At 35.5% G+C, this 16,156-nt stretch overlaps 1 protein-coding gene across 1 annotated transcript in view; it reads left to right on the forward strand.

Moving 5' to 3' along the window:
- LOC129225789 (spondin-1-like) overlaps positions 1-16,156 on the forward strand; it is a 42,771-nt gene that overhangs the window by 4,737 nt on the left and 21,878 nt on the right. Inside the window, 3 exon segments of the mRNA XM_054860299.1 lie at positions 847-998; positions 12,515-12,769; positions 13,988-14,210. Of these exon segments, the coding sequence (XP_054716274.1) occupies positions 847-998; positions 12,515-12,769; positions 13,988-14,210 (630 nt within the window).

The raw sequence follows: 16,156 nt of genomic DNA on the forward strand, positions 1-16,156 counted from the left end.
TTGACTTTGTAGCCAAATGAGTGAAAATATGACTACATGTATACATGTACATATAAAAGCAATCAAAAAGAGTTTAAAAAAACTCTGCAAACAACTGTTTCGGGGTAATAAAACCAAACCCCTTCATAAGTGTATAAAAAAAAGTCTGCAAACAACTGTTTTGGGGTTATAAAACCAAACCCCTTCATCAGTGCACAAAAAAAACGATTTAAAACAAAGTCTGACAACGGACATATGAAAGAGAAAAAAATAAGACGAGAATGAGTTAATAGACTGAAAGGGGTCTGGAACCCGAAGCCAAGTATTTAGAATTTCATCCGAAAAAAACGTGTTTTTTTTTTCCGCATTACTTTTATTTCTCATTATTTAAATAAAATGTATTGCAGGCACATCAGATTTTGGAGTTTAATTTCACAGTAATATAATTATTACCACTTTTTAAAAAAATTAAATCGATAGATCAAATTTTTTTTCATTCGAGTGTTTGCGTAAACACAAAAAATCAATAAAAAAGGTGACTTTTGTGAAACCCAGAAAAAAAAATGAATTACAGTTAAAAATAGTTAAGCTTTAATAAATTTTTGCTAGTTTTTGTGCTAGTTTATTGATTTTTTTTTTCTGGATTCAGAAAGAATTATATTGGGGCTAAATTAAATTTCTCAAAGTCTCAAAAATGATTGATTATTTTTTGCCTATCATAAAAAGAATGTAACATTTGCTAAAACTTTCGGAATTGTCCACCATTTAAAGTTTAATGATGGTACAAAACAAGTGACGTATTGCCTACCGAGCAAAATTCTAACCTTCATAAGAATGTGCAAGAGAATAATTATTTTTTTCCCCCAGACGAATGGCTGACGCATTTTTCTGACGTGATTGGAGCTTCCCACCGAAATGATTTCCGTATTTTTGAATATGGTGGCATCGCTTCTGAAGGTGTAAAAGAAGTAGCAGAAAAAGGCAGTACGAGAAGATTGGAGTCCGAGCTCAAAGCAGAAGTAAAGTCAGAGAGTATTTCAACTATTTCATCTAAGTTAGCAGATTTTGCTAAATTTATTTAAAAGCTCGAACAATATTATACCGGTAATCTATTTTTTATGACACAAGAATAGTAAATTGTTGTTGGCATATTTTTGATTCATTGATAGCTTGTTGTTGAGGCGGTGGAGAAAAAAAAGGATCTCCTTTACAGCATCCGTTTTAAATTTAAATTTTGTACTTCATAAGGCATTCTTTTTTTTTTTTAACTGACTGAAAGATTTTAGGTCCAGTTCATAATGTTGCTTTATTTCCAGTAATACCAAAATAAATAGATGGGATTTTGGGAAAGAAAATTGTAACTGATATATTCCCTGAGAATTTTACAAGTAAATAAACTGACTATGCTTGTTTTAACCGAAAAATACAAACAGTGCTTTGCTGTCCGAAGTAAATAAAGGGCAATTGCGCAAACGACCTATCAATAATGTCATTTTTTTACAATAAATTCCCTTAAAACGAGCTCAGATGTTTATTACCTCGCTCCATTCACAAAGCCAATTTTTTTGGCACTTATTAATTACTTTGTTGTCTGACGTTAGTAGAAAAAAAAAAGATACGTAAGCTACGCTCAATCCTTTGCCATGAAATGAACACACGAGTATCCTGTTTTCGAAAAGAAGTAATAAGAATTTGAAGTTCGAAGCTCAATATACATAGTTTTCAGTGCCGGATAGGGGGGTGAGCAAGTTAGTGCCCTTTCTTTTCAACGAAGAGCTTTTCTTCGTTGAAACAAGATAAAATTACTTGAAGGAAGATACGTAAGGGTGGCACTTTCAAGTTTTTGCCCCAGTTCGGAGAAATCGTAGATCCGGCATTGTTTGCACTATTATTGAAAAGAATCATTAAAATTTTTATATAATACTAACAAAAATACCCGGCGTTGCCTGGGTCTATAATAATATTGAGAAACAACAGATACTTTGTTTTTATTCTTAGCTACATAAACTCAAAACGCACTGCTTTGACTTGATTAAAAATTGAGCTTCTTTTCTACTCATAAATCTAAAACAGCAATATGTATAAAGAACCTCATTTGTTTGAAAAGATTAATCTGTTTTAATCAATTTATTCCTAGAACATAGTGTCTAGCCTTCCCTATATGGTCATTGAAGTACAAAATGTTAAAAAATTTTGCAGTCTGTAGTCCCGATACACTTAAGTCATTTAAGAAACTTGAATAATGGTAGGTTTAAGGTACGATTTAAAATTTCGCCAAATTTGCCGTAACCGTTTTGAGATACCTTGGATAATTCTGCCTCCCTCACTACTTTAAGAAAAAATACTTAGGTATTATTATGTCACTAATTTTTATCGAAGAAAAATATTAACCAAACGCTGAGACATTATTGCTGACCAGAAAATGGACCTAATTTTTTATGTCCGAAATGATTCGAAATGAATAGAGAAAATTTGGCAATTATTTGTGAAAACGCAAATGAATAGAAGTTTTAGTCTTGTTTAAATGTTTGCTTATTATAGTATGTGGATTATTTTACACTTTGGCAAAAGTTTTAAAGGTTTTTTTAATAGCTAAATAAGGAATCGGTCAACACAAAAGGGGGAGGGGAATAAAACCTCAAGTTTGCTACTTAGAGAATGTTATATCGATCTTTTATATTTTGGCCAGGTCGTCAAATATCAGACAATAATCGTTTAATTTTGGTTACACCCTGTGTTAGGAGACTCCTCGCTTGCATTCCGACCATATTTTTAGACGTGATGTGGAACACATAGGTACAAGAACTAACTCAAAATATCTACATACGAACTTTATTTATGTCTGCCATCCACACTATAAGGCGCAGAGTTGCGCTTCCACTAATACAAAAAAAGCAGCCGACTACCTCTCAACACAAGGTATTATTTTATCTGGCGCCACCTGCCAGATAAATTGCTTTACATCAAAATTTGCATAAATCACAATAAATAAATAATTGAATAAATAAAAATAGAAAACAGTTCAAAGTTCTTTTCTGATCAGTTTCACAACACTCCCACCTTTTTGATTTGCTTGAATCAAAAATTAGATAATGCTATTTTTAAAACAGGAGCACACTTCTGAAGGGTACAATTTTCGTACAGGACGAATCAATGTACCATTTTGGGTTTTTACTTTCACGACTCTTACCCGTACATCTGTTCCAGTACACAGTTCCTGAATACGCGCAATTGGCCAGTTAATTTGTTTGAGATTTTCGCTTCCGACCAATACAATGTCCCCTAATTTTAGCTCACAATGAGTTTGTTCATGTCTCTGCACTAATTGTCCGAGGTACTCCTTGAGGAAACGACTTCGAAGTTGTTCCCGCAACTCTTGGCAAAAGCGTTGGCGTACTAAAAGTTTATCTCGATCTAACAGGTCCAAATCTGGGGTACCTGAAAATTTAATGTCTTGTATAAACATAGAATGTGTTAAAGGCGTTAAATCCTCCGTGTCGTTCGAGACATAGGTTAGAGGACGACAGTTCATCACCGACTCCACGTCACACAGGAGAGTAAGTAATTCCTCATAGGTTACGGATGCTTGTCCCAAGACTCGTACTAATAATTACTTAGTGGTACGAACTAGACGCTCCCACCATCCGCCCCACCACGCAGCTGTGGGCGGAATAAAATTCCAAGTGATGGGGCTTAACGTTTCCAGTAATATCACTTTTTTCCAATCTATTCTTCTCAGCAATCTCAACGCTCCAACAAAATTAGTCCCATTGTCGGTGTACACAGACGGACGACCTCTTCGGGCTATGAAATGCCGAAGTGCTTGTATGAAGGTATTTGTGCTTATGGATGACACCAACTCTAAATGTATGCATCGGTACACCGTACGCGTAAAAAATATTATCCAAGTCTTAGTTTTATTCCGGAGAATAAGCGGACCGCATAAATCTATTCCGGTGACCTCAAAGGCGAAAGCACCACGAACACTGTCCAGTGGTAACTGAATGGATCTAGTAGTTGGAGGTTTTGCAGTAAATCTTTTACATCGAACATAGTTCTTAACAATTGATCGGATTGTGCGTCTAGCACCTATTATCCACAATTCTTCTCTCATTATAACAGTCAATGCTTGAGTTCCAGCATGTGTATATTTCAAGTGATTGTCTCTGACTAAACAGTTCACCTATGTAGTGCTTAGATGGCAATAAAATAGGATACCGGAATTCATAGGAATCTTCTCTTTCGACGATTCGGGTTCTTACTCTTCTTAAACCACTTTGATCTCTTATGGTCAAAATGCCGCCAATAGAGTCTCCCATTTCCGTAAAACTTTCCGCCTGAACAAGAGCAAGAAGCGCAATTTTAGATTCTTTTATGTCGGAATCTAGCAAGAAAGGTTCTCGAATTACCGTTATTTTTTGACAATTTTTAATGAATCTTTTTACCCAACTTAAAACTCATACTTTTAAAAATTTAGAAAACTTCTCGTACCATTTAACTATATCACTTTCTACTATGGCACTAAGATTTACACATATGCCTTTCTTGCGTTCTGCAAAAACTAAAGTTTTATTTGCTTTAACCTCAGATTTTTGCCAATTATCTTTAGAACTTTCAAGCCAAACAGGCCCACGCCACCAATCTGATTTAGAAAACTGAAGAGGAAAACAACCTCGTGAAGGTAAATCTGCGAAGTTTAAATGACTTGAAATATGTGACCACTGATTTGTATTTGTAACTGAGCAAATTTCTCTAACCCGATTACCCACAAAAGTTCCCCACGCGTCATTTCTTCGAATCCAAAATAATGCTGTGCTCAATCTGTCCAAAAATATTTCGCTACATGTAATGTGAGTGCTTCTGACACGTATTTAGAAAGGCGCACACCTAACATACAAGACATAAATTCTAGACGCGGAATAGTAATTCGTTTTAATGGAGCAACTCTCGACTTGGCCGCTACAAACCTGACAAATATTTCCCCTTCACTCTCAGACCTCAAAAAAATTATAGTTGCATATGCATGCTGGCTAGCATCACAAAATATATGAAGTGACCAAGTACTTCGATCTCCGAACATTATACGCCGCGGTATTCGCAAATCATACAGAATTTTCAGTTGATTATACCATTTTAAAAATTTGTTTCTAGTGTTATGGGGTAAAGGGATATCCCAGTCTACTTTCATCTCCCAAATTTCCTGTAGTAACAACTTTGCTTGCTATAAAACTGGTGTCAAAAATCCCAAGGGATCAAAAATTGATTGCGTTAAAGACAAAACCTCCCTTTTAGTCACTTTTTCTGAAACCGCTACGTTCTCAATTTTTACATGAAGATCATCTAACTTTCTGTCCCACATAATTCCTAAAACTAAAACGGGATTCTTTGCCGGAGAATCCGCGCTCGAATATTTTGGCACCAATTAAATATCTTTCTCTACTGGACCATATGACCACATACGCAAGTCCATTCGAGCTTCAGCTAAAATTTCAGTAGAGGAATTTAAAAAATCCACGAGATCTTTTTCATTATCTAGTGAAGTCACGCAATTATCAACTTAAAATGATCTGTCTAATTTTCGCGCAATATCCTTTTGATTAGGCGGTACTTTTGACAAATGGAAGGAAATAACCGCCCCCAGTAAAAATGGGCTCGGCCGTACCCCGAACACGATTCTTGTGTGACGAAGAACCTTCAACTTGCCTTTCTCCCCCCAAAAAATCTCAAAAAGTCCCTGTCTTCTTTCCTCAACTCAATCTGCAAAAATGCACGTCGAATATCGGACGTAACGCCAATACTTTTTTCTCTAAAACCCAACAAAATAGATGGAATTTCTTCGATTAAATTTCGGCCTTTAACCAAACAATCATTAAAAGATGGTGATCTATTAACTTTGCATGACGCGTCAAAAATGGGTCTTATCTTAGTCGTAACATTACTAGGTTTAAAGACTGGATGATGGGGTAAATAATGCCCTTTAAAATGCAATTCATTATTTGGTACCGCTTCAATTACACAATCTTCTAACCACTGTTTAAAAATTTTATCATATTCCTCATATTTTTTCAAAGATTAAAGTCTATGGGTTACATTGAACAACCTTTTTTCGGCTATGTGACGATTTGAGGGTAATTCTACATTGCATCCCAGCCAAGGCAACCCCACACTATAACGACTCTCCTCGTTTCTCGAGAGAGAATTCAAAAATTGCTCACGTGCTATTTTTTTCTCTAAAGAGTTATTTAAGATGCGATTAGCATCCAAAATTCCGATGGTTTCTAAGCTCCAAAGATCGGAAATCTTTAAATCCTGTATTGCTAAACTCGTACAAAAGGCAGAAGCATTTTTCCCTTTATGAAAATCATCTGATACACTGCAAACAGTCCAGCCCAATTTTGTACAAATAGCGGTTAAACCCCCTTTCAATTGCTTAACTCGTCCAGTAAGAATTTTCCACTACCTATGTGTGTCACTACCTATATGTAACTACTATGAGCATTTCTATTTTAGGACAAATTTCACCTAAATCCGACAACCAAATCCGATTTCGCTTTAATTCTTTCAATATCGGACCCTTTGGTACCCGAGGTATATCCCCACAAATTACCTTCTGATCCAAGAATTCAAATTCTAAATTTGGATACCTATACGAGCTGATCGAGCAGAACTTTGCTCTGTATTTGTTATACAACTTTGGTTCAGTTTCAGTACCCCCAAATAAAGTAAGAGCTACATTTTCTTTTGACACAACGGGTAATCCTAGCTCTGTCTCCAATGATTCCAAAATGTATGATTTTTGGGAACCACAATCTAAAAAGGCTCTTATTTCTTTACACCCCTGAACTCCCGCTATTCTTATCCACAAAGTCATTAAAGCTACCTCCGGGGTACAAGTTTGCCCGACTGTAGTTGTATGCAATATTTCAGCTACCTGCTTTTCCTCTATTGGCTGAATTGTTTCATTCAACTCTGGACATAAAATATTTAAATGCGCTTTACAGCAAGAAAAACACTTAATAAACTGTTTACAAAATTTTGCTATATGATTTGGCTCTAAACATTTTTGACAACATATTTTTTCTTTAACTTTAGCTATCCTTTCATCAAGAGATAATGCACGTGCCACATAGCAATTTTTTAAAATCATGCATTTTATCACAAAAAAGACCAGCTCGATAAGAAAACTTGAAGCAGTGGAAATGTGAGCTTTTTTCTGAAACTTAAATTTTCCTTTCAATTCACGATTTCCCTCTTTATGACTAAAATTATCTAACCCACTGCGAGCTAGTTTTACCCTCTCTTCACCCTCCACTTCAGCTTTCAAAAATTTCATTAAATTGGAAAGGCGAGAAACATCAACTCCTTCAGGCTCGTTAAAGAGCGAACTTCTTTGCCACGCTTTCAAAACATCCTCGGTAAGACATGACTCCACCATCGGAAACAACCAAGCTGTATTTTCGTGTGACTTTAAACCTAAAGATTCCAAAGCTCTCAAATGAGCTTCAATTTATCATACAGTTTATCGAGCGATAATTTATCCTTGCTATTTGCTTTAACATTAGAAACAATTAACTTCATTAACTCTCGGACATATACTTCTACTAATAGTTCCGGCTTTCCGAAACGTTCTTTCAAAGCTGAAACAGCTTTATCATAATTCTCGGAAGTAACTGGATAACTTTCAATAAACTCTCTAGCTCGAGAACCGAATTTCATTTACTGAATTAAATAGGCAAATTTGTCACTCTCTTACAAATCAGTATCGCTGTGAATTTTTTCAAATTGGGACCAGAACGACAACCAATTTAATAACTCCCCGTCAAACTTTTTTAATTCAATTTTCGGAAGTCTATATTGTTTAATCTTATTCAAAGAAAAGTCAGCACTATCGGTTGACCTCGATTCTAGTTTAAATTGTTTAATATTTTGAAATTTTTCATTTACTTGCCGAGACAAAGTTATGAATTCATCAGAATACATTTCACGCTGTTCTATTTCTTTATTAACATCTTCCTCTAAAGTATTCTCATCAGAAACCAATAAATCGAGAATTTGATTATCAAGTGTTTTAAGTTCTAACTGTGCGTTTTTTAACTTAATAATTTTATCTCGCACTACATCTGAGGAAAATTCTTGATGACTTAACTCTACTTTTACGACATTCGCAGTTTTCGTAAAAGAAGTTCTTAAACCAGTACGTTTACCCCTCAATGCTTTCAATTTTAAAGTTTCCATCTTTAGCATTTAAAGTTACGTTAATTAGCAAAACAATGCCGACATTACAGAATTATAAACTATTACAATTGCTAAAAATTTACTTTAAGAAACTTGAAAATTCCAAAAATTTATCAGAATGTAAAAATTATCGGAAAACATCGACAAATACTTAAACACTTCTAAAAATACTTCAAAATTCTTATAAAATCCTCGTCACGGACGCCACTAAATGTTAGGAGACTCCTCGCTTGCATTCTGATCATATTTTTAGACGTGATGTGGAACACATAGGTACAAGAACTAACTCAAAATATCTACATACGAACTTTATTGATATTTGCCATCCACACTATAAGACGCAGAGTTGCGCTTCCACTAATACAAAACGAGCTGATGTGTGCATCACATGACTTCCTTTTACTTCAATTTAATGTCATTTTCTCATTATTGGCAGTTTTAATATAATTCAATAGTTTACTCTCTAAATATCACCAGCAGTGGCAAAAATTGAAACCAAATTTAAAAAAATAATAATAATAATAACAAAAAAACCGCCAAATTTGTCGCCAAGTTGGCGACAAAACTTGGCGACCAAAAGACTGGCGATATATCGCCAAGTGTCCGCCATATTATAACACCACTTGAGTTTACATCGAAATTAACAATGATTTCCCCCAAAAAGGGGCAAAAGACCCCCTTTGGAGCATCTGAATGCAACCAAAAAAGAAGGTGCACAACTAGACTCCACTAGGAGTCTACGTACCAAATTTCAACTTTCTAGGACATTCCGTTCTTGCGTTATGCGACATACATACACACATACACATAAACACATACGCACATACATACGTACATACAGACGTCACGAGAAAACTCGTTGTAACTAACTCAGGGATCGTCAAAATGGATATTTCGGGTGTCTGTACGTTCCTAGGCACATATCCGTGTGTGGTCGGGTCGAAAAAAAAACTCAACATCCATTTGGGGATGAGCAAAATGGAAATTAAGGCCGATTTTTGGGTGAAATTTTTTTCGCGAATACAATACTTCCTTTTTTGAAAAAGGAAGTAAGAACTAACGTAAAAACCCTAACCCCCCCTAACTACGGTCGTAAGACCAACTGGAAAATGTTTCTCAAAAAACTGCTTGCGCCAAATAATTACTGAATTGGAAGTACGTACATCATTTTAAGCCTAACTTGCATTGACGGCGTAATAAAACAAGTTGGCGAAAAAACTTGGCGACCAAAAGCTTGGCGATACGTCACCAAGTGTTTACCAAATTATAACACCACTTAAGTTGGCATTGATATTAACAATGATTTCCCCCCAAAAAGGTGCAAAAGACCCCCTTAGGAACATCCGAAAGCAACCAAAAGGGGAGGTGCACAACTAGACCCCACTACGAGTCTATGTACCAAATTTCAACTTTCTAGGACATACCATTTTTGAGTTATGCGAGATACATACGCACATACGCACATACGCACACGCACATACGCACATACATACAGACGTCACGAGAAAAGTCGTTGTAATTACCTCGGTGATGGTCAAAATGGATATTTCGCGTGTCTATACATTCTTAGGCACTTTTCCGCATGTGGTCGAATCGAAAAAAAAACTCAACATTCATTTGGGGGTGAGCAAAATGGAAATTAAGGGCGATTTTTGAGTGAAAATTTTTTCGCGAATACAATACTTCCTTTTTTGTAAAAGGAAGTAAAAAGCAGCCGACGACCTGTCAACACAAGGTATTATTTTATCTGGTGCCACCTGCCAGATAAATTGCTTTACATCAAAATTTGCATAAATCACAATAAATAAAGAATTGAATAAATAAAAATAGAAAACAATTCAAAGTTCTTTTCTGATCAGTTTCACAACACCCTGAAAGACGTTAAATATTATTATGTAGTCAAAAACAACGACAGTAGAAAAAATCGCCAAGAATATCAGTTATTGAAATCTTCTTGCAAAAAGTTCTCCAAGATTCATGTTCGAGTAGACAATAAATAAGTTCCAGTTGCAAAACGCCCAAGTAAATGCGTGAAAAGTAAGAGTTCAATCCGCACAAATAAATTTTTCAAAAAATCCATTAAATTGTATTTGAGGTTCTAATAGAAAATAATCATTCAAATCCATTTATTAGTTGCCAATCTCTTTAAGCGATTACTTTACCAGTACTTTAAGTTCTAACACATATTATCATAACTTGTAAAAATAATAGATGCAGTGAAAAATCTACTAATTAAGAAATAACATTTATTCTAGAAAATTATGTTTGCACGTTGCACAATAAAAAATATTTCTCACGGATAAGACAAAGCTACATTACGTTTTAAATTTTGAGTATGTTAAAAGCCCTGATACTCTCATAGACTAATTATTTAACTATATTAAATCCGAATGTAAATGAAAAAACGTTCTTTATGATTTGACTTGAGAAAAGCCTTGAATATTCAACACGAAAAACAGAAATGATACACACAATTCAATCTATTGTCAGTGAGTTGAGATGATGCACTAAATACTGATTTGGATTGATGAAAGCCTTCGGATTTATGACGAAATTGGGTCTTAAATTAGAATAAAAAAAGAACTATCAATCGGATTTTCTTGGAACTGGTCTATGAACCTTCCCAGTACCAAAAACAACAAACGGTGAAAGTTTCAGGATAATCTGCCGGGTAGTTTCTGAGATTTTAGATAACGAACACCCCCATTTACCAACATCCATTTATATATATATATCTATATATATATAAAAATGGAGTTTGGTAAATTTGTTCCCTAAGATCTCAGAAACTACCCGGCAGATTTGGCTGAAACTTTCACCGTTTGTTCTTTTTGGTACTGGGGAGGTTTGTAGACCAGTTCGAAAAAAATCCGATTAATAGTTCCTTTTTCATTCAAATTTGTCCAAATTTTCGCATAAATGCCCCAATATGACGGTGAAAAAGTACGTGCACATATTAAAATTATGTGTCCATCGAAAGCGCTTATTTTTCTGCTGAAGATGGCATCTGTTAGAAAATTCTAAGTTGTATGAAAAACGAGTTATGAGCTTTTTTTGTTCCATGTTCGAAGGCTTTCCTCAACCCAATTCATTATTTAGTGTATCATCTCAACTCCCAGTTCATAGTTAGAACTGTTGAATATTTTTGTGTTTCGTCTGACTGAGGCTTTTCTCAAGTCAAATCTTAAAGTAATGTTTTTCCCCCCAAGATTGGCTAATAATAACTAGATTTGGTTGATTGTTTTAAATTTAAATGGAACTTTAGTGTAATTAATGGTGTTTTTTTTTATTGTGCTAATTGGATTTTTTAATCATTATCCAATCTAACAGCAGAAACCTCCCCAAAATTTATGCAGAAAGATTTCAGAAGCGGATGCATTTGGCAGTTTTTTCAACTGTCGCGGTTTTTGAAGTCAAAGACTACGTAATAATGTTTGTCAGCTTTCACCATGTAACCAAAATATCGTCAACCAAAGAATCTTTAAAAACTTTTTTCACTGTAAAATAATCCAGCAACTAAATTAGGCAAATCCATAAACAGCACAAAAACTTCCATTAATGTGACTTTGTGCACAAATTCAAACCATCGCCAAATTTTACTTCTTATTTTGGAAACATTTCGGATGAAATTGTTTAGCGCCATTTTATGGTGACCAAAAGGATCTTAGCATATGGCGACACTATCTCTTTAACAAAAATTAGTAATATACCGTTTTACAAAGTAAGGAGGGGGAGCATTATCCAAGGTATCCCAAAACGATTCCCGCAAATTCGGTAGCATTTTAAATTGCACCAAGAACCCACAATAATTAAAATTTTCCAAAATAACTAAAGCAAGTTTAAGGGGATCACGGGCGCGCGGCTACATTTTTTTAAACAGTTCGTACTTCAATAGACAGACAGAGAAGGTAAGACTCCATGTAAAAAAAAAATATTAACTGATAAATCTTTTTAAACATGTGAAGTTTAATTTCATATTTCGAAAATTCTTCAAATTTGTATATGCTTAAATTTCGTGTTTTCGTTTCTAAATGAATATTATTTTGCTCTTTCTACTTACTGCTACTTTAGTTTTATCAGTAAGGAAGAAACTAGATTTTTAATAACGTCAAAAATGTGTGTTTTAAATTCTTCTACTTAAAACAGAAAACAGATGCAGGTAGCGATTGTTTCTCATAATTATTACTGACCCAGGCAACGCCGGGTATTTTTGCTAGTATATATATATAGATATTCTATGTATTTTCAAGGAATGCATTGCCATAATAAATACATGTAATTTTGTCATTCTTTTAACCAGTCAGAAAAGATTCGCACCATCATCAAGGCAAAAGGCTTGTGGTATCCGAATGTTCAAGGCAAAACCTTTGCTGTGTTCCGTGTTGACAAGTACCACCATCTGATGTCCTTATTAACCATGCTGGGACCCAGTCCGGACTGGATCGCTGGAGTGAGTGCCCTGGAGCTCTGTATGAAGAACTGTTCGTGGGTGACGGAGAAGGTTATGAATCTTTATCCATGGGATGCTGGAACTAACAGTGGCATAAGCTACTTGGTATGAAATATTTGCCGAAATACGACTTTCTGAGTTAACTGTAATGAAAACCTTTAAATTTATCTGAGTTCATTTTTACTGATGAGCTTTTGCAAATTCTACGTTATTTTAGATCATGGCAACTCCTTACAAATTACTATGATTGTATCTAGGCTGCCTAATTTTTCATAGGCCCCCTCGAGTGGTTTTGCAGTGGGCTCCCTTACGAATGGGGCAAGCTTGAAATAAAGCGTGCATAAAAGCATGCTTTAATTTCACTTTTTCAATCCAGACTCTATTGATTTTGTACACCCCAACTTCCCTCATGAGTGGCCCATGACTATATGGCCTACGTGCTACAATGCCGTGCTAGGCATAAAAGTCGCATCTGCACTTTTTATCGAAATTGAGTTTTTGTCACGAGGTGTTGTGTTTCTTTATAACATATTTTACTAAAATACAATGTTTTAAAATCATTTACAAGTAGAAAATATTTTTTAAAAAAAATCTGGAAAAGTAATATGTGAATCAAACATATGAAGGCCTGAAACTTTTGATCTCATTTTGTTTCTCATTTTTAGCTCAGCTGCAGGTAGGACTTTTGTGCTTAGCACACGACAGTAACAGTTATGTGAGGCCGAGGTGGCATGATCGGTAGGGTGTCAGATTCGTAACCGAAGCGTCCCGGGAACCATCCTAGCCGGTTGAAGATCCTCCGTGTTCGTTAATGGTGACGGGGCATGATAAATATGTCGTGGTCACAAAGTCCTCTAAGTGAGTCTCTTGGGTCCTGCTGAATCAGGGATTGCTTGACTTCTGGTCTGGATCAAAAAATTAGAGCTGTCTTAAGGGCCTTATCCAACCGGTAAAACTACAAATAGTAGCAGGTTACGAGGGACCCTGGGAGTTTGAAGTAACGGTTATGCCTTATTTTATTCGCATTCTTTATTTTGATTCCCAAAACTTTGTCTTATTATCAAGCGGATTTTTTTACGCTAGTTAGAATACGTTGACCTTTTAAACTTGATAGATGCTTTTAAAAAAAAATTTAAAAAAAAATCTGATGGGAAGTGAATTAGAACTACTCGAAAGTAAAAGACCGAATACATGTTCAATAAAAAAATGTTGGTGTACGAAAAAATGAATTCGTTTTTTCTCCTGTACTACACACTTATTCTCCACCCATGGTAGAAATAAAAGCAACATTTTACCTGTTTGAAACAATGCTTTTACTTTCAGTCTCCAAAGATACCAACTTTACCCAAAGACAGAATTCGTCGACTCACTTCGTCCACCCCGAACAACCCTCTTTCGCCATTTTATGATCCGTCGGGGGCAACCATGAAACCTGTTGCTCGTTTGCTTGTCACTAGACAGGGGGTGTATGAAAAGTCATGCGAAGATTATGATTTCCCTCAAGCACCTGTCATCATTCAAACCACAGAATCTCCTGATAATAGAAGTAAGTTTTTATAAATAATTCCATTGTGCAAGCATTTATTCTTTCGACCTGTATTAATAAAAAGTAAAATCTTGATTTCTTCCTGGATTGAAAAATTAGTACATTAGAGTTTCACATAAGAAAAATTACTAGCGGTTCAATAAAGTTAGCAAACTGAAGTTCTAAAGGCTGATAAATCATTCTCAGTCGGAGGAAAAAAACCTGATCAGAAATGCTGTATCGATAATTCAAGGTCTACACTGCAAATCTTGAAACATTTTTTGAACAGACTTTGTACACGAATACTTGTCCCTTTTTTTAGTACTTTAAATAACATCTTGTAAAACAGTTTCCAAAACATTTTTTGAAACACATTTGAGAACACTTTCTAAGCACTGACACATGTCCCTTCTTAAAAAACTTTGTTGCAAGCATTTTTGAACAATTTTAGAGTACTTATGGAACACTTTCCTTTTTCCAAATATATCTTACATCTTCTTTAAGTTTTTGCTGTTAATTTTGCAACTTCACATGGCAGACGGCAACCGCCTGGACAGTCCATCCCCCAGTTTTCTACCAGGAATGACCTTCTACCTTTATAAAGACATTTACGACGCCAATAAATAGTGATCCAGTGCAGCAAAATTTCTACTAGTATCCACATACAGAGAATTATTTTACTGGTAGTTTAAAAATGCTAAAAAAAAAATTGTACTGGTGCAGAAGATAGCGATGGAGGCGCATAAATGCATTCCAAATTTGTCCCTTATCTGGTCCCAACTGTGCCCCCAATAGGGCCGTTTCCATGGACACTTTCGACTCCGAAAAAAACCTGCTTTTCCCCGCATTCCGGTTATTTGCGGGGTTTATGTGGAATCTTTTTACTCCTGCTAGCTTCTGGAGTGAAAGCGGTGTTTTTACCCAGGACGCATTACGCGAAACAAGTTCGTCTACTAGCCGCTAAGGATGCTGGGTAAAAACCGCTTTCTCTGGTACAATGGAAGAACCTCTTTTTACATGGAAACGGGGAATTTTTCAATCGGTTTTTTGTGGAGCCAGAGCAAGGATTTACCGGGTCGGAAAGTGCGTTATGAACGCGGCTAATGTGTTCTGTTACCAAGTTTAAATTTAACAAACATCCTGAGTTAGACACATTTGGTACGCTTTCAGAAAAATTACGGAACATATTTCAGTACTTTCTGAGCACACATTTAGAACCCATTTAACGCCCACTTATACAACAGGAACATTTTTTTCGAATTATAGCGTTCTAAACGCATTCCCCATGTGTACTAAAGCAAGGTAAACATTTACCCTACTTTGAAGCAATGGCACTGACATGCGTTGCTGCAAAGCGCGAGAAAATATTGAGATTATTTCTATTAAGCAGAAGATATTGTCCGGGTCTTCTGGGAGACATAGGTCTTGTCCTAACAAAAAGACTACATTGAACACAGGGCCTAGACCACCTTTTCACATTGTTAGAAAATCTGTTCTTCCACTTAGAGTCCCTTTGAGCCCCATCAGAAATTGTCTACAAAATAATCTATTGTAGTAAAAATATAAAAACTTTATGGCAGGAAAGTATTTTATAAATGTTTAAACGCTCCCCCTTTTCACTTAACAACACCACAAGATATCTATCATTTATAGTATTGCATAGACTATTGGCGTAAAGGAAGAGCACTTTTCAACAACTTTAAATACATCTTCCAAACCTTAGAGCAGGAATTAGTAACTGGAGGGAGTAAGTCCAGTCATTAGCTTAGGAACCACTGAGGCAAAGATCCGAGGTCACATGGTTCAACTACGACGAATGGAACGACGAAAAATGGTGTTTTACGAGAAAATAGTGAAGGAAACCTGATTTCTGCCAATATTTTATTTTGAAATATATCATGAGACTTGATATCCTTGCTACAAGATTTGAAAACTTCACTCTCTTCACCTTCTGAATGTTCCAAACA

Source organism: Uloborus diversus, chromosome 7 (assembly GCF_026930045.1).
Source record: "Uloborus diversus isolate 005 chromosome 7, Udiv.v.3.1, whole genome shotgun sequence".
NCBI classification, from domain to species: domain Eukaryota; kingdom Metazoa; phylum Arthropoda; class Arachnida; order Araneae; family Uloboridae; genus Uloborus; species Uloborus diversus.